Below are 16,955 nucleotides of genomic sequence, written 5' to 3' on the forward strand. Positions count from 1 at the left end.
AGGCAGGACTATCGGAACTCCAAAGCGTAGTGAATAAACCCGGGATCATTGCACCACAAGACTGGGCCTCTCTTTGCTTTGCCTGCCACCTGCTCCTCCCTCTTGTCCCCCTTTCTCAAGCTTGGAATGGAAAGATGCTTTCTCTGGAGCTTGCTGCTCTTTGGGGCCCCCCCTCCCTGCCCTTGCCCCTGAGGTGGTCTACAGGGGCTGTGGTGGGGTACAGGGGCCTGCCCGGCCCCTTGCTTCTGGCCAGGGGGGTCCGTGACCCCTGGGCTGGGTGTCCGGAAGGGAGGCCGGAACCAGTGTCGCAGCCAGAGGGTGGAGGGTCATTTCACCACCACCTCAACCCCAGGGCAACCTGGATTTCCTGGCTTCCTGCTGCCCATCAGCTGTCGTAACTCTAGCGTCCTTCGGGTTCCGGCACCTTCCATGGGAGGGCCGGAGTATAAGGAAGAAGCGGGGAACAGGAGGCCGGAGCAGAAAGTGGTCCTCGCAGACCGTCATGCTTTCCCAGCGTCTCCCTTCTCGTGTGGCGCCGTCTCAAGGGCCCCCACTTCCTGTCCCCTCCCCTTGCAGGCGCCCACCCCACCAGGGAACCCAGGGGCTGTGCGGACTCCGGCCGTGAGCCCGCGGGTGCCCCGTCCGTCCGTCCGTCCGTCCGCCCGCCCCAGGCCAGCCTGGCTCCCATCCCACAAGCAGCGCGGAGCCCAGAGGTTGCAACATTCAGTTTAATTTAAAACAGGCACAAGTGCAAACAATTCACAAAAGTTTCTGGGGAGGATGCTTTTTTTTTAAAACTCTGACCCTTTAAAAAAACAAAAAAAAAGTCCTTACAAGTTCTTTGCCTTAAAGCCGGCCACTGGGGGGCAGAGAAGTCTAAAAATCTCATCTGGATGGGGTCCGGACACCCGGGGCTCCTCCCGGGTGTTCTCAGGACGGTGGGGGTGGGAGGGGGGCCGGAGGCAGGCGTCTGTGGAGGCGGTGGGGGGGGCAGGCCTACGCAGATGGGGGGACCCCAGGAGGTGGCCTGCCTTCTGCCCTGGGTCGGTGGGTCCCTGATGAGCCGGCCACAGAGGTGACAATGACACGACATTCGCCCCCGCGCCTCCTGCCTCTGGCTCCACAGCACCAGAGAAGCCCTGAAACCTTGAGAGCCCCTGGACGGGTGGGGACGTGGACTTGAGAGGCGGACGGCCGGGCCGGGGGGGCGGGTCCCTTCCCGGGGGGGGGGGGGGGCGCGTGGGGGGAGCGTGGGCAGCCATCCTGACTCTGGCTGTGGGGGACTGGAGGCCCCGGGATGACGTTTCCCCCTTACACACACACACGCACACGCACACGCACGCACACACACAGTTCTCTCCACCCTGTAAAGTGATACTATTTTGAACACCAACTCCACTCTTCTTCCTCCTTCCCCCTCCCCTGGCCTACGCCCAGGCAATTCACAGTTCTGCGAGGCTGTGTGGGAAGAGGCAGAGCTGGGGGGACTGGGGGCCCGAGGCAGGTAGGGTGGGGCTCTGCCTCGAGGAGGAAGGGAAGGACTCCGGCAGACCCCGAGGCTTGAAGCCAGAGCCGGGCACTGAGTACCCACGTGAAGAGGGGTGCCCTCCAGGTTTCCTAGACATCGCCCCGCCCCCAGGGCAGCCGGGACGGGGTAGGGGAGAGGCCGTGGGCGCAGGTCCGGCCTGTCCCAAGGGGAAGAGGGCAGGGGTGGGGGTTCACATCCCATCTTTGGAGAGAATACTGAGAGGCCGGGACAGGCGGTCCTGCCGGCGGGCTGCCCGCCCGGGGGGGGGGGGGGCGGGAGTGGGGGGCTCCGGGGGCTCAGCAGGTGGAGGTCTGCTTGCGGTAGAGCTGGATCAGGGGCACCAGGCACTCGGGCAGCCCCGTCTGCAGCAGGAAGGGGTGGTCCAGCAGCTCCTGGGCCGTGGCTCGCTCCTGGGGGTCCCGCACCAGCATCCGCTCCAGGAAGTCCCGCAGCACCGGGGAGACCTGCGGAGGGGGGGCGGGGGGGCTGGGGAGCACACTCCGTGGCCGCCTCCGCGGGGCCTGCCTGCCAGGACCACCCCCCTCTCTGGAGTTTACTACTCCCAGGTCAAGACAATGGGGCTCAGGGAGCTGAGGGTCCAGACAGAGCCCAAGGGCGTGGTGTGGGCCTGGCATTAGGACCCAGGCCTGTGGGGTCCGTGGGGTCTCAAGCAATCTGTGGTTTTCTCTAAGTCTCTGTTTCCTCATCTGCACAATGGGTACCGAGGAAGTATGGTGGTCAGGTCTGCCATGTATCTTCCTTGAAGATAAAAAGGTGGGGGCTGGGGGCTGGGGATATGGCCTAGTGGCAAGAGTGCTTGCTTTGTATGCATGAAGCCCTGAGTTCGATTCCCCAGCACCACCTATATAGAAAATGGCCAAAAGTGGCGCTGTAGCTCAAGTGGCAGAGTGCTAGCCTGGAGCAAGAAGAAGCCAGGGACAGTGCTCAGGCCCTGAGTCCAAGGCCCAGGACTGGCAAAAACAAAAAAAAACACAAAAAACAAAAACAAACAAAAAAGGCCGGGGACGAAATGAGCATGAACAATAGGAAGGGCAAGGCGGGCCTCGGAAGGAGGAATCCAGGCTGTATCTGGGTTCGCTCTGAGCTGGGTCAGCGGGCGAGGCTGAGTCCCGGGCTGTCAGGGCAGCGGCGGTCTCCTCTCATCTCCTCGCCCGGGAAAGCCAGGTGGGCCGCCCCGGCCCACTGTCCCGGCCTGTGGGGCGTTTGCGCGGGGCCCTGCTCCGCGCCGGCGTCATGGCTGGCAGTGCCTTCCCGCAGTCCGTGCTAAGCCGGCAGCAGGAGGCGGCTCAGGGCGGGCCTCTCCTCTCCTCTCCCCTCCCCTCCTCTCCTCTGCCTGGGGGGGGGGGTGGGTGGGCTGGGTAGGAGGGGGCTAAAGAGCACAGCGGGGACCCACGGTTCTGCTGTGGGGCCCGACGGATGAAGTCGAGGGGTTTGTGCTTCTTCCCCGGCCAGCGGGGCTCCTGGGGCTCCTTGGGGCTCTCCTGCCCGCGCGGCAGGGGTTTTGTGGGCGGCGCGGGGCCGGCCGGACGCGGCTTGCACACTGACCTTATGGGAGCTTTTCAGCTTGGGCGGGGGGCTGTCCCGGAGCCTCTTCATGGCTTGCACCGGGGAGTCGCTGAAGTAGGGGGGCTCTCCGTCCACCATCTCGATCACCATGATGCCCAGGGACCAGATGTCCACCTGCGGGAAGAGCGCGGGCCTCAGCCTGCGGCGGGCGGCGGGCCCCTGGGTGGAGGACGCGTCCTCCGTGTCCTGCCTGCCCGGCCGGCCGCCCCTCGCTCAGCTACGTCTTTGGGGGTTCGGGCGAGGGCGGCGGCAGGGCCGTCCGCTCTCGCTGAAGGGGGACTGCGGGCCGCACCCCACCGTGTCCTGGGACCGAGGGAGTGCTGCGGCCCCACGCCTGCCAGCGGCCCCGGCAGGAAGCCAGCGCTCCTCTCCGTCGTCATAGCTGCATGGGGGGCTGAGGCCGGGGGGGCTGGCTCAGGGGCAGGGGGGGCCCTGGCGGGAGACCAGGAGCTGGATGGGAGGAGGCTGACCGAGCGAGCTTGGGGGGTGGGGGGGGCGGGATGTTCATGGAAGAAGCTGGGTGTGGTGGGGTGTGTGTGTCACCTCAGCCATGATAGAATCACGATCCAGGCACAGGCTGGAATAAAAAAATGACCTTATCTGAGAATCACCAGCGCAGGGGGACGAGGCGAGAGGTTTGTCTCATTGGTACACCTGCCTAGCATTTGCCTAGCCAGGGTGGGATCCTGAGTTCAAACCGCAGGACCGCCCCAGGTAGGAGGTGAGTATTCACGAAGTGGGGGCCCCGAGAAGCGGGGCCGTGGGTGCAGCTCCGGGGGGGTGGGGGGGGCTGGAGGCGGGCTGGGGGTTACCTCAGTGGCGTACAGAGACCTGGAGATCACTTCCGGGGCCATCCAGTACGGCGTCCCCACCAGGGACTTCCTCTTGGGGACGTCCTTGCTGATCTGCGCACAGAACCCGAAGTCTGAGAGCTTCACCTGGGGCGGAAAGGGGGAGTCGGTGGAGGACCAGGAGGAAGAGGGGTGTTCAGGAGAGCGCAGAGGGGCGGCGGGGGGGGGGGGGGAAGGAGAGCACAGGAATGGAGAGAGCCTACCCTGCCGTCCAGGGTCAGCAGAATGGAGTCACTCTTGATGTCCCGGTGGATGACGCCCTGGGCGTGCAGGTAAGCCAGGGCCTGCAGCACCGCCTCGCACACCGTGGCTATCTGCTCCTCGTTCAGCCTGGACGGGAGAGGGGGGGAGGCGGGGGGAGGGGGGGCACCCGACGGAGGGGCGAGTCAGCGGCGGCAGGGCGTGGTGGAGAGTTCCCAGGCAGTGTGTCGGGCGGGCAGCCTGGGCGGGCTCTTTCCAGGGAGGGGGCTTCAAACGACCCGGCTGGCACCCCAATCCTCCGGGGCACCAGCGCTTCCTCCCCCTGGCAAGGGAACGGCGGGGCGGCCTCCCCCCCCCCTCAGCCCACCTGACTTGGGAGATGATGTCGGTGAGGGCCCCGCCCTGCAGGAACTCCATCAGCACCCACAGCTCCTCCCCCACCAGGTAGCTCTTGTACATCTCCACCACGTTGAGGTGCTGGTAGTCGCGCATGATCACCACCTGGGGGCGGCAGAGCGGCACGGCGCCGGTGAGGGGGGGGGGGCCGCGCGGGAGGCAGACCCGCTCCTCCCCCGGTGTCCCCAGGCGCGCTGCCCGCCAGCCCCCCGCCCCCCACCTCGTTAAAGAGCAGCTCCCTGCGCTGCTGCTTGCGGAGGTCCATCATCTTCACGGCCACCTGGCGGCCCGAGTGCGTCTCCCGGGCCAGGCACACGATGCCCGTGGAGCCCTCCCCGATCTTCACGTAGCTGTCCAGCAGCAGCCGGGGGTCGCCCTGGTCCACCACCATCCGGAGCGCGGCCTTGAACTGCTCGTGCGTCACCACGCCGGGCTCCTCCCCGGCCGGGCCGCCCTGGGCCGCCGCGGGGTCCTGGGGCAGGTACAGGTTGCTGGTGCTGATCTGGACGTGCCGGGTGCGGGGGGAGCCGGCCGGGGAGGAGCGGCCGGGGAGGCGGCCGGCCGCCGGGGCTGCGCGGGGGGGCTTCTGGGGGCTGCTGCTGGTGTCCGAGGCGCTCGGGGGGCTGAAGGGGCCCGCGGGCGGGTCAGAGGGCAAGGACTGGGCCTTGGCCGCCGTGCTGGGCGGAGAGTCTTTCTGGGGCGGCCGGAAAGCAGAGGTGGGCTGCGGAGACAGAGGAAGGGACGGGAAGGGAGGTGGTGTGCGAGGGGGGCGGGGGGGGGGGGGGGTGGCGCGCAGGCTCGGGTAGAGCGTGGGACCCAACTGGGGACACGGGAGCCACACAGGCTTTGAAATAAAGCAGTGGCCAGCGGCTAGGTCCTGCTCTGGGAAACAGCCCCCCGACCCCGCAGCAGCTCCCGGGGTGTCCCGGGCCCGCGCGTGTCTTCTTGGGGACCGCTTTGGGGCAGGGCCCTCCCTCCGCGCCCAGTGGCCGCACCCACCAGCAGGGGCGAGGCTCCGTCGGCCCGGGTCACCAGCGCGGCCGCGGGCCGGGAGCCGGGCCTTCGGCCGTGCCAGTGCAGCGGGTCGCTGGCCTTGGTGCCGGGGCGTCGGGCGGGTGGAGGGGGCGGGTGTCTCCCTTCTCCGTGGGGATCTGCTTCAGGCAGCGTGTGTGCGTGTGTGTGTGTGCGTGTGCGCGTGTGTGTGCGTGTGCGTGCGCGCGGTGTGTCTTAGCTCTACGGGTTCACCGTTACCTAAGGCCACCTTGGCTGTCCCCACGGAACGTGCTCGACCGCGCCCGGGCTCCCGGCCTACCTTGCTGGGCGGCGGGGGCGCTGGCTTGCCGCCGGCCGCGGGAGCCGACGGGAACATGCTCCGGAACAGCCTGTGCGTGAGGCCGCCGTCCCGGGCCCTGGGGCTGGGGCTGCCCTCCCCGCCCGGGCCCAGCAGGCAGGACCGCGGCCGGGCGTCCTCGGGGCCGGGCCGGGCGGCCGGGGGAGAAGCCTGGAGCTCGGCGGGGCCCGGGGCCGGCGCCTCGGCGGCCAGCCCGTTGGGCGGGGCCCGGGGGCTCCGGGGCTCGGGCCGGGGCGGCGGCGGGGCGCCCCCGTTGCAGCTGAGGTAGAGGCCGTGGGGGTGGCCGCGCCCCGGCCGCGGGCTCTGGAGGTACATGTCCGGGTCGGCCGCCCAGCGCTCCTCGCCCAGCAGCCCCAGGGAGCGCGCCCGGCGCCGGCTGGCGGGGCTGCGGCCGCGCAGGGTGTTGGAGCTGGTGACCGACAGCTTCCGGATGTCGCTGAGCAGCCCTGAGATGTAGCCGTCCACGGGCACGGAGCTGCCCCGCACCACCGTCTGCGGGGGGGGGGGGGAGACGCCGCGGCTGAGCGGGGGGCCCGGGGGCGGGGCACCTCCTCTCCCCCCCCTCCCCCCGCCCTGCCCCGGGATCTCCGCACGCGCGTCGGGGCTCCGGGCCAGACCAGGCCGCTCGCGGTTTCCGTGAGATTCGAAGTTAGGGGGCGCTTTGTATCTTATTGGTAAACGTGGCCACCCCACTGCCGCGCTCGGGGCCCCCAGGGAAGCGGGGACCCCAATGCCCAAGGGGCTTTTTGCCCACTGAGGTGGAGAGGCCGAGCCCCCCCCCCCTTCAGTTCTCACCTTCATGGGCTGCAGCTGTACCCGCGTAATGCGCGAGGGGTCCACCACGGGCTTCGGCCGCCGCAGAGTGTCCAGAATGTTCTGCCATTGTGGCGGGAGGCCCACAAACTTGCCCTCTTTGGGGTCAAAGGAGGTGTGGACCCGGTGCTGGAAGTTCTGTGGGGCTGAGATCTCCGGGCGTTTCTTCTTCTTCTTGCGAAACATGGTACCTGCCGGGGGCGGGGGGCAGGCTGGGCGTCAGCTCGGGGGGCGCAGGGGCCGGGGTGGGTGCCGGCCTCGCTCCCAGCCCGGGCTCCCCTCCGCCCTCGCCCCTGCTTCCGCAGGGAGATGGCCGGCTGAAGCAAGGAAGGGGCCGCCGGTGAGTCCGGTGCAAACGAGGACGCAGGGCCGCAGCTCCTGCTGAGGACCAGCCTGGCGGGGAGGCGCCGCCTGACACCCAGAGTCCATCACGCACACCGCGCCGCTGCCACAGGGACAGGGGACGAAGGCAAACAGATTCACTCTGTGCAGCCGGCTCGGCCTCCGTTCTCCACGCCCACGGGCGAGGGCAAGCCGGGAAGACGCCGGCCAACCCCACCGAGGGGGACAGTGGAGAAGACCCCAGCAAGGCCAGCAAGCCCAGCCTGGTGGCGCGTTAGGTCTTCCATTTGCTCATCACGGTCAGCTCTGGTTTGTCCCGGGACGGGATGGCTGAACTAAACACACAAAGCACCTGTGAGCGGAGCGCACAGCAGTCACACTGCTCAGGCCGAGGTGACGGGGGGAGCCTGAAGAGCCCCTCCAGGTCACGGGGCCCCCAGCCCCGGGACAGCCTGGGGTGAAGCGGAGCTCCGAGGGCACCCGCGTGGCGTGGCGGCCCTCTGGGCACCACCCACAGCGAGCAGCCCAATGGGGAACCCGGGAGGGACCGTGACTTCAGGGGAGCCCAGGGCCTGGGAGGCCAAGGCCAGCACCCCTCCAAAGGGGCTCACAGCACATGGAGAGGTCACTGCCCAATTCCTGGCTTCTTTCTGGTCCCTGGCTTCTCTTTGCTCAAGGCTGGCACTCTGCCACTTGAGCCGCAGCGCCACTTCCGGCTTTTTCTCTATATATGTGGTGCTGGGGAATCGAACCCAGGGCTTCACGTATTCGAGGCGAGCACTCTGCCGCTAGGCCACATTCCCAGCCCTTCCTGGAACTCTTGGTTTGACTCCTTGGGCGTCTCAGCCGCTTACAGATCTGGTGTGCAGGGCCGTCACCTCCTCTTGACTACATCGCTGTCTTGGTCATGTTCACACGATCGGGGCGGGGGGGGAGGGCGGGGGCAGCAGGTCCGGGAGGCAGCCGATGCCCTCTGAGAAAGGCCAGGGCTGGAGCGGCTGCCGTGGAGCAGCTGACCGCCCAGGAGGCTCACATCTGTCATCCTAGCTACTCAGGAGGCTGAGATCTGAGCCTCACAGTTCAAAGCCAGCCCAGGCAGGAAGGTGTATGAGACCCTTATCTCCAATTAACCATCCAAAAGCCGGAGGTGGAGCCGTGGCTCAGGTGGTAGAATACCAGCCTTGAGTGGAAAAACTAACAGACAGGGCTGGGAATATGGCCCAGTGGTAGAGTGCTTGCCTTGTATGCATGAAGTCCTGGGTTCGATACCTCAGCACCACATATATAGAAAAAGCCAGAAGGGGGAGCTGTGGCTCAGTGATAGAGTGCTAGCCTTGAGCAAAAAGAAGCCAGGGACAGTGCTCAGGCCCTGAGACCAAGGCCCAGGACTGGCAAACAACAACAAAAACAACAAAACTAACAGACAGCATGGAGGCCCTGAGTTCCAGCCCCATCACAGACGCGTGTGAGCACGTGCGCGTGGGCACACACACACACACACACACAAAGTGCATTGCATTTCTATATACTGCAATTGGCAAACAGAAAATGAGGTAAGAAGATACCATGTAACATTACATAATAAAAATCAAACACCTAGGAATAAATCTAACAAAAGACGTGCAAAAGTACACTGGAGACACTGAAAAGTACAAAACCATTATTATTAACGAATGTTCATGACTTGGAAGACTTAGTCCTGTGGGGATGCCAATTACTCCCAAATTAACCTAGAGATTTATTTTGGTCTCAGCATATTTCTTTTGGCAGAAATTGACACAGTGATTCTAAAATGTACAGAGAAACACAGAGAACCAGGAATAGCCTGGACAGTCTTAGAGAACGGAGCTGGAGGATTATACTAAAAATAGGCCAAAATTTATTATAAAGCGACCATAATTAATACAGCATAGCATTGGCAGAAGGATTGACAGGTAGAGCAATGGGACAGAAGAGAGACTCCAGAAATAGACGCCTAAGAGGTCACTTGACTGATGACAAAGGTGACATTGCAGTATGGTTGGAATGGATGCGCTTTTCAATAAATGTAACTGAAGCCATGGCAAACCCAGGACAGGAAAAGGAGCCTGAAAACTAACTTCGCATCGCTCCCCTGGATTACCTGGAGTTAGACGGCATACCTATGCAAAAGATAAAAGAATGAGGGCTGGGGATATAGCCTAGTGGCAAGAGTGCCTGCCTCGGATACACAAGGCCCTAGGTTCGATTCCCCAGCACCACATATACAGAAAACGGCCAGAAGCGGCGCTGTGGCTCAAGTGGCAGAGTGCTAGCCTTGAGCAAGAAGAAGCCAGGGACAGTGCTCAGGCCCTGAGTCCAAGGCCCAGGACTGGCCAAAAAAAAAAAAAAAAAAAGAATGAAGCCGGTGTCGGGCTGGGGGCTGAGACCCAAACCTGTCCACACCCCCTCCCACGGGTCTCTGAAACCAATGAAACCATTAGGGTATTTGTTGTTTGCTTCTTGCCAGGCTTGAACTCAGGACCTGGGGGGCACTGTTCCCTGAGCTTCTTTTGCTCAAGGCTAGCACTCTACGCTTGAGCCACAGCGCCCCTTCTGGCTTTTTCCGTTTAAGTGGTGCTGAGGAATCGAACCCAGGGCTTCATGCATGCTAGGCAAGCGCTCTACCGCTACGCCACCTTCGCAGCCCCCGGTTTTTTCTTTGTTCTTTTGCAAAGCAGAATTCTTGATGGTATGCATTTGATGTGGGGGACTTGCCATGACTGTGGAAAATACACTAAACAGCGAGAAGAACTACATTAGCGTTACCGCTGTGTTCGCCACAGGTGGCTTCATCCTACCTCATCTTTCTGTTCTAGGTTTTCCTTAAAGACGGTAAACTGCTTTTCCAAAGGAAAACACAGAGCCAGTGTTGGTAGCGCACGCCTGTCATCCTAGCTACTCAGGAGGCTGAAATCTGAGGACACCAGCAGTAAGGGAAGGGGGGGGGGGGGCGGGAGGGAGGGAGGGAGGCGGCTGCTCCCTCCGCCCGGCACCCCAGGCCACGCGAGTCCTCGAGTGTCAGCCGGCGTGGGGCCACCTTCGGGACACCCTGGGCTCTTCCGGGAGGAGGAAGGCTGGGACTCCCGCAGGCGCCTCCCTGGCTAGCCTCCTAGCCTAAAAGGAAGTGTGCGGGCCTCAGAGGCCAGGTAGAAACGGGCGGGGGCCGGAGGCGGGCTGGGGGCTGGCCGCCTGACCTCCCCTCACCCCGGGGAGCGGCCGGATCTCGGGCTGGGAATGCCTGCGCTTCCTGCTCCCCCGCCACGCCCAGGTCAGCCCAGGCTGCCGGGAGCGGGAGTCCTGCCCAAACCTGCTCGTGATTGAAGCTCCGTGGCCCGGGCCCGGCAGAGCGGTGGGGGGGGGGGGGGGGCTGGCCTCGCCCCAGCCCGCCACTTCCCGGCAGACGCTCCCTGGAGGAAACGCTGCCCCGCCCAGGAGGCCGGAGGGCTGAGCCGGGCGGAAGGCTCCGGACGCCCGAGGCCGCGGGGCCCTGCAGAGCGGTAGCGTGGAGGGTGGCGTCGCAGGGCGGTGGATTTTCTTGAACAGCTACTATGGCTGGGCCTTTTCTGCGACAGGCGGCTCTGAGCGGTGGGACGCACTATTACCCCCGGTCCAGAGGAGGCTGACAGAGGAGAACTAATGTGCCCCAGCCCCCGCCGGGCCCGGTGCCCACCGCGCCCTCCATGGAAGTCTTGGGAGCGAGCTCCCGGGCGGCGCCAGGCGGGTGGGCACCGCCGCTGCCTCCACCCTGCCCGCGAGCGCTCGCTCTCCTGGGCTCGAGTCTGAGTCGGAGCCCGGGAGCCCGGGAGGCCGGGAGGCCGGGGCTGCCCCTGGCCTCCATGAATATCCACAGCGCTCCTCCTCACCCTGCAGGGAGCCTCGGGCGAGCGGGGAAAGCAGAGCCACTGCGGGGGGGGGGGGGGGGCTCACAGCAACGAAGGACTGACCGCTTGGGGGTTCCAGGGGCCACGTGGCGGGGGGGGGGGGGCGGAACTCCCAGCTCAGGACGAAACCACAGAGTTGCAGGTCTGCGTGCAGCACTCGCGGTAGTGCCGGCACTCACGCGGGCCGCGCCGTCGGATGCGCACAGCGCCGTCGGGAAGCGACAGCGGTTCCGAACCCACCCGGCCACGCGCAGAGCTCCTCCGTGGGAACCGCCCCGCGTTTCATCCACAGTGGCGGTGTCCAACGCGGCCGCCACCGCGCCCCGCAGACCCCGGCTTTGAGGCGAGCGTGGCCGTTTCTTTACACAGCGAGTCGCTTTGAGGAACGGGTGCTTAGTACATGAAAGGGATCCCCAGGAAAGCACCAGAAAGAATGCCGCCCTGTCTGCTTTCCAGACTGTGGGGTGCGCGCGGTGGGAGGCTGCCGTCCACTAGAGGGGAGTCTAATGGGCATCCCCAAGCCGTCCAGACGAGGGGAAGGGAGGCGGCGGGCTCCTGGTCCCCAGAAGAGCAGACACCCCACTGACGGCTCCCGAGACCGGGGTGGGGGTACACTCGGGTAGGTGGGGGGACACAGCGGGCTTCCTCACGAGCATGCCGAAGGGCTGCTGCTCAGGTTCCGGTCCAGCCTGGCCCTGGGGGCCTGGGCCTCTCCTCCCGACGCTGACGGCAGGGGCGGCACAGCAGGGAGCGAGGAGGAACAGCGCGCTCTTGCTCAGGGAGTAACTCGGGCATTATTAATAATCAGCACTCTGAGACGCCCCCATGAGATGATGTTTAAAAGAATACAACGATTACCAGGCACCGGTGACTCACATCTGTAATCCCAGTTACTCAGGAGGAGGAGATCTGAGGATCGCGGTTCAAAGCCAGCCTAGGCAGTAAGGTCCATGAGACTCTCATGTCCAATCAACCAGCAACCATAATGGAGCTGTTGTGGCTTAAGTGGTAGAGCACAAGTCTTGAGCAAAAAAGCTAAAGAAGAATGCTCATGCCCTGAGTTCAAGTCCCAGGATGGGGACACACACACGCGCGCGCGCACACACACACGCACACACACGAATCCGACGCGGAAAGATCCTTCAGCAGTGTATGTCAACACGCGGGCTCAGCAAGAGGCTGAAGAGCCAGGCTGGCCAGCCAAGGAAGGAAGGCCAGCATCGACTCGGGTCACCCCTGGGCCCAGCTCCAGCCTGTTTGGTCAGCAACACGGTCCAGCAGTGGCACAAGCCACAATGGTCCTATGGCCTCTGTTTGTTGTCCCAACCTCTGCCCAGTGCCTTGGCAGTGGGCCTTCCCGGACACAAGCTGTCTCCAAGGGAAGACGCAAAGGATAGTTCCTCAGAGCCCTGCGAGCCAGGGACCATCCCAATCTCTCAGATCTCAACTGTCTCCGCGCAGAAGCCCAGGCCCACGACGCCAGGCCAGGAGAACCTCTACCGTCCCTAAATGCCAGGTTTGCGTGATGCTTTGCAACCCTTAGCTTTCTGCATCTCGGTTTTCTTTACCTTCTCACTTTACCACTCCACATCAAACCACAGGGAGGGGCTGCACCTGCTGTGCAGGTCTTAAAGATGACAGGTGGCCGGGGAGAGGAAGAAAGAGACACCCAAAGGCAGCAGACACCTTTGAAGTGCCGGCCACACTGTATATTGTGCTAGGTGCTATTTATAAGGGTATCTGTGGTGGTTAATCATTACAGTGAGTGGCTAAGCGTTACATGGTTAATTGTAGATATTACGAGCTGTTTTACAGAGCAAGAAATGAAGACTCAGAGGAAAGCAATTGTCGAAGAGGGCAAATGGAGTCTCTCCTGACTCTGCCCAGTGCCCAGGAAAGTCAGAGGATCTTCCACAATCATACAGCTACCTGGAACAGACACAACTCCAGGTCCCGGGTAGTGTCACACAGCAACATGCCAGCATGCTCAGGGTCACCACGAACACGTGGCGTGCCCCGTAGCGGGGGCTGCTGCTACACGAGAGCGGAATTGCTGGCCAACGTGGCCCCTGCCCTGTGCTGAACCGTCCCGGAACGCAGCCCCGGCCTTTGTTTTATGTTCCTACTGCTCTGCTCTACAACCCTCAGCTAGCACTCGGCAGCTCGCTCCGGGACGGGAGCCTTCCGGGCTGCAGGCTCCGCGGTTCTCAGACGTTTCTCATGACAGCTACTCTACACAAAGGCCTATGAGAACACCACATTCTCAGACCCAATCGACAGGTGTTAGGCAGTTCCCAGACGCCAGGCCTCCAAGTGTTGGAGGCTGAGATCAGGAGGATCACAGTTTGAAGCCAGTCCGGGCAAGAGGTTAGGAAGACTCCCAATGAATGACAGGAGAGTAAAACAGGTTCCGATGGGAGGTGGGGGGCAGGTACGATCAGGTAGAGAAGAGGGTGAATGATAATGAATATGGTTGAAATACTTCATACGTATGTATAAAAATAGAACAAAGAAGCTGGTTGAAATTATTTTAAGAAGGTGGAGGAGGGATAAGGGAGCGTGATAGCGGGAGTGAGGTTGATGAGGTACACTGTATACACGTATAAAAATATCCCAATGAAACCCTTCCTTGTATAACTAATACGTGCGAATGAAAAAAATCTTAGGGCCAGGTGTGCCGATGGTTCACACCCATGATCCTAGCTACTCGGGAGGCTGAGATCTGAGGAGCCTGGTTCAAAACCAGCCCCGGCAGGAAAGGCCTTGAGACTCCTCTCGCCAATTAACCACAGAACACGGGAGCAGGGCTGCGGCGGTGCCCAGGGGTCGAGCGCGGGGTCCGTGTCCAGGCCCAGGGGTCGAGCCCCATGACCGCCACCACCAGGAGAGATCTCACAGGGGGGATTTAGGAAGACCCCACCCCTCCACGCGGCCAAGGCTGGGTGGGAGCCGGTGACAGGCGGAAACGGCACAAGGGAAGCCCCGTCTCAAAAATAACCAAAGCAAACAGGCTGGCAGCCCGCGCAGGGCACCCGGCGGGCCCGGACCCCAGTGCCCGCCGCCCCCCCCCCCCGGCCCGGCCCCCAGTGCCCGCCCCGGCCCGGCCCCCAGTGCCCGCCCCGGCCCAGCCCTCAGTGCCCGCCGGCCCCCGAGTGCCCGCCGCCCGCCCCCGGCCCCCAGTGCCCGCCGCCCCCCCCCCCGGCCCCCGAGTGCCCGCCGCCCCCCCCCCGGCCCGGCCCCCAGTGCCCGCCGCCCCCCCCCCCCGGCCCGGTCCCCAGTGCCCGCCGCCCCCCCCCCCCGGCCCCCGAGTGCCCGCCGCCGCCCCCCCCCCGCCCGGCCCCCGAGTGCCCGCCGCCCCCCCCCCCGGCCCGGTCCCCAGTGCCCGCCGCCCCCCCCCCCCCGCCCGGCCCCCGAGTGCCCGCCGCCCCCCCCCCCCCGCCCGGCCCCCGAGTGCCCGCCGCCCCCCCCCCCCGGCCCGGCCCCCAGTGCCCGCCGCCCCCCCCCCGGCCCCCGAGTGCCCGCCGCCCCCCCCCCGCGGCCCGGCCCCCGAGTGCCCGCCGCCCCCCCCCCCGCCCGGCCCCCCAGTGCCCGCCGCCCCCCCCCCCGCCCGGCCCCCCAGTGCCCGCCGCCCCCCCCCCGCCCGGCCCCCCAGTGCCCGCCGCCCCCCCCCCCCCGCCCGGCCCCGAGTGCCCGCCGCCCCCCCCCCCGGCCCGGCCCCCGAGTGCCCGCCGCCCCCCCCCCCGGCCCGGCCCCCAGTGCCCGCCGCCCCCCCCCCGGCCCCCGAGTGCCCGCCGCCCCCCCCCGCGGCCCGGCCCCCGAGTGCCCGCCGCCCCCCCCCCCGCCCGGCCCCCCAGTGCCCGCCGCCCCCCCCCCGCCCGGCCCCCCAGTGCCCGCCGCCCCCCCCCCCGCCCGGCCCCCCAGTGCCCGCCGCCCCCCCCCCCGCCGGCCCCCGAGTGCCCGCCGCCCCCCCCCCCGGCCCGGCCCCCCCCCCCCGCGGGGCCCCGCTCACCTGCTCGGGCGGCCGCCCTCGCCCTTCGGGGGTCGTCGGCGCTCGGGGGCGCGGCGGGGCCCGGGGCGTCTCGGCGGGCGGTCCTCGCGGGCCTGGGCGGGGGGAGCAGACCGGAAGCACCGTGACCGGCGGGTTCGCGCCCCGCTGCGGCCCGGGGCGGGTGCGGGGTGCCCGCGGGACGCCGCCGCCCTGCGGGGGGAGATCGGGTGCGGTGGGGGGGGACGGAGGGGGCGGGCGGGGGCGACCGGGGGGCGCGGGGCTGGAGTGAGGGCGATCGGGGGGCGCGGGGCGGAGGGCGCGATCGGGGGGCGCAGCGCCACGTCCGGCCCCGCCCCCGCCCCCTCCCCCCCCGCGCGCCCCGCGCCGGCCAGCCCGGAACTTCGGGGCCCGCGGGCCCGGGCCGGCCCCGCACCCACCTGCCGAGCGAGCGGGCGGCCGGGAGGGGCGGCGGCGGGCGTGGCGGGCGCGCGGGGCGGGCGGGGCGCGGACAAGTCCGTGCAGCGCCCGCCGGCCGTCAGGGCGCGGCCTCCGGGGGGCGGGGGGGAGGGGGCGGGGGGGAGGGGGCGGGGGAGGGGGCGGGGGGGCCCGGCGACCCCCGCGCGCGCCCGGCTTCCTCTCCCCCCCGCGCGGAGCCCCTCGCCGCCCCGCGCCCCCGCCCGCCCCGGGGCCCGCGGCGCCCACCCCCCCCCGCCCCCGTCGCGGGCACGCCGGCCGGGCCCGGGGCTTCCGCGGGGACGGGACACCAGGCTCGCCGCGCGGCCCGGGGCTCGGGGCCGCGGGGTTCCGGGGGGCGGGGAGGCCTCGGCCCGACCCGCCGCGCCCCCCCACCCGCCCCCTCGGGGCGCCGCCGCCTGCCCGTCCCCACGGAGGGGGGGAGGCGGCCCGGGCGTGCGCGGGGCCGGCGTCGAGGGGCCGCGGCGGGGCGGGCTCGACGGGCGGTCGGGCCTCACAGTTCGGTTCCCAGCCGGGGCCGCGGCCGCCTCATCCTGGGACCCCGGATTCGAGCCCCCCTCCCCCGGGCTCGGGGACCGGGGACCGCCAGCCCCACGCCGCCCCCTGCCGCCCGGGGAGGAGGGCCGCGCACACCTGGTCTCCCCCTCCCCTCGCCCTCCTCTCACCTCTCCCCCCCTCCCTCGCCCCCTCCTCTCCCCCTCGCCCCCCCCCCCCGGCCTCCTTCTTTCCCGCCCTGTGGGGCCAGGACAGGTGAGCCGTGTGGTTTCCCCATGCGTGGTGACTCTGGGGCCTGGGCCCCCCGATGCCGGCCGCGGGAAGAAGGGGCGCTGGGTGGAGGTGGGGGGCGGCTGGCTGAACCCAGGCTAGAACGAGACGCAGGTGCACAAATCTAGGATTGACACTCAAAGGGCGTGGTGTAGACTCGCAGACGCGCGGGTGAGCGGCACCCGTGGGGTTTAGCACAGGCCTGGGCCTCAGCGCCGGGCTCCGGCAGGGTGGGGGACCGGGCGGCAGGAAAGCCGGGCTATAATGCGACCCGGACGCGCGGTGGTGCATTTCAGTTTGAATCCAGGCGTGCATGTTCCAGAATGGCCACCGGCCAAGTGCTATCCTCACTTTGTAGGGGTTCAGTCAAGGAAACCCGAAGTCCTCCCAGGTACAGTGGGGTTCGGGGCCTCGGGAGAGACGGAGTCGCCCAGTAAGACTGACCGAGGAGGTCGTGGATTCCCACTGTCACATTCCCCACGACGGGGCAGAGACGCCCTGCCACACACGACTGGACCACGGGCCCCCGGGCCGTCCCCCCCCCCGGGCTATCCCCCCCCCGGGCCGTCCCCCCCCCCGGGCCATCCCCCCCCCCGGGCCGTCCCCCCCCCCGGGCCGTCCCCCGGCCTCGTTCGGGTGCCTCCGGTACTCACGGCACAGCCGTGCTGAGCCGCGACACCGGCACAGCAGGGACAGGGGAGGCGCGCAGGGGGGACCCCGAGCGGGGACTTTAGTGTGACTCCTCCTCCTTCCCCTC

At 67.1% G+C, this 16,955-nt stretch overlaps 1 protein-coding gene across 1 annotated transcript; it reads right to left on the bottom strand.

Moving 5' to 3' along the window:
- Positions 1-1,643: 1,643 nt before the first annotated feature.
- Pak6 (p21 (RAC1) activated kinase 6) lies at positions 1,644-15,062 on the bottom strand. Its single transcript, XM_048332589.1, has 9 exons — positions 14,981-15,062; positions 6,710-6,918; positions 5,876-6,406; positions 4,784-5,284; positions 4,535-4,668; positions 4,170-4,296; positions 3,928-4,053; positions 3,095-3,229; positions 1,644-1,992 (listed from the first exon to the last, which is right to left on the bottom strand). Exons 2-9 carry the CDS (start codon positions 6,911-6,913, stop codon positions 1,825-1,827), a joined length of 1,926 nt encoding a protein of 641 aa, XP_048188546.1. The 5' UTR covers positions 6,914-6,918; positions 14,981-15,062; the 3' UTR covers positions 1,644-1,824.
- Between the last annotated feature and the right edge of the window lie 1,893 nt (positions 15,063-16,955).

This window comes from Perognathus longimembris, chromosome 23 (genome assembly GCF_023159225.1).
Source record: "Perognathus longimembris pacificus isolate PPM17 chromosome 23, ASM2315922v1, whole genome shotgun sequence".
In the NCBI taxonomy this organism is placed as follows: domain Eukaryota; kingdom Metazoa; phylum Chordata; class Mammalia; order Rodentia; family Heteromyidae; genus Perognathus; species Perognathus longimembris.

Excerpts from the sequence above, each read along its gene's own strand:
- Pak6 (XM_048332589.1), bottom strand. The coding sequence starts at position 6,913 with ATGTTTCGCAAGAAGAAGAAGAAACGCCCGGAGATCTCAGCCCCACAG. Across the intron at positions 5,285-5,875 it reads CGCCCCCGCCGCCCAGCAAG|CCCACCTCTGCTTTCCGGCC; the intron begins GTAGGCCGGGAG and ends CTGTCTCCGCAG. Across the intron at positions 4,669-4,783 it reads GGGAGCTGCTCTTTAACGAG|GTGGTGATCATGCGCGACTA; the intron begins GTGGGGGGCGGG and ends TGCCGCCCCCAG.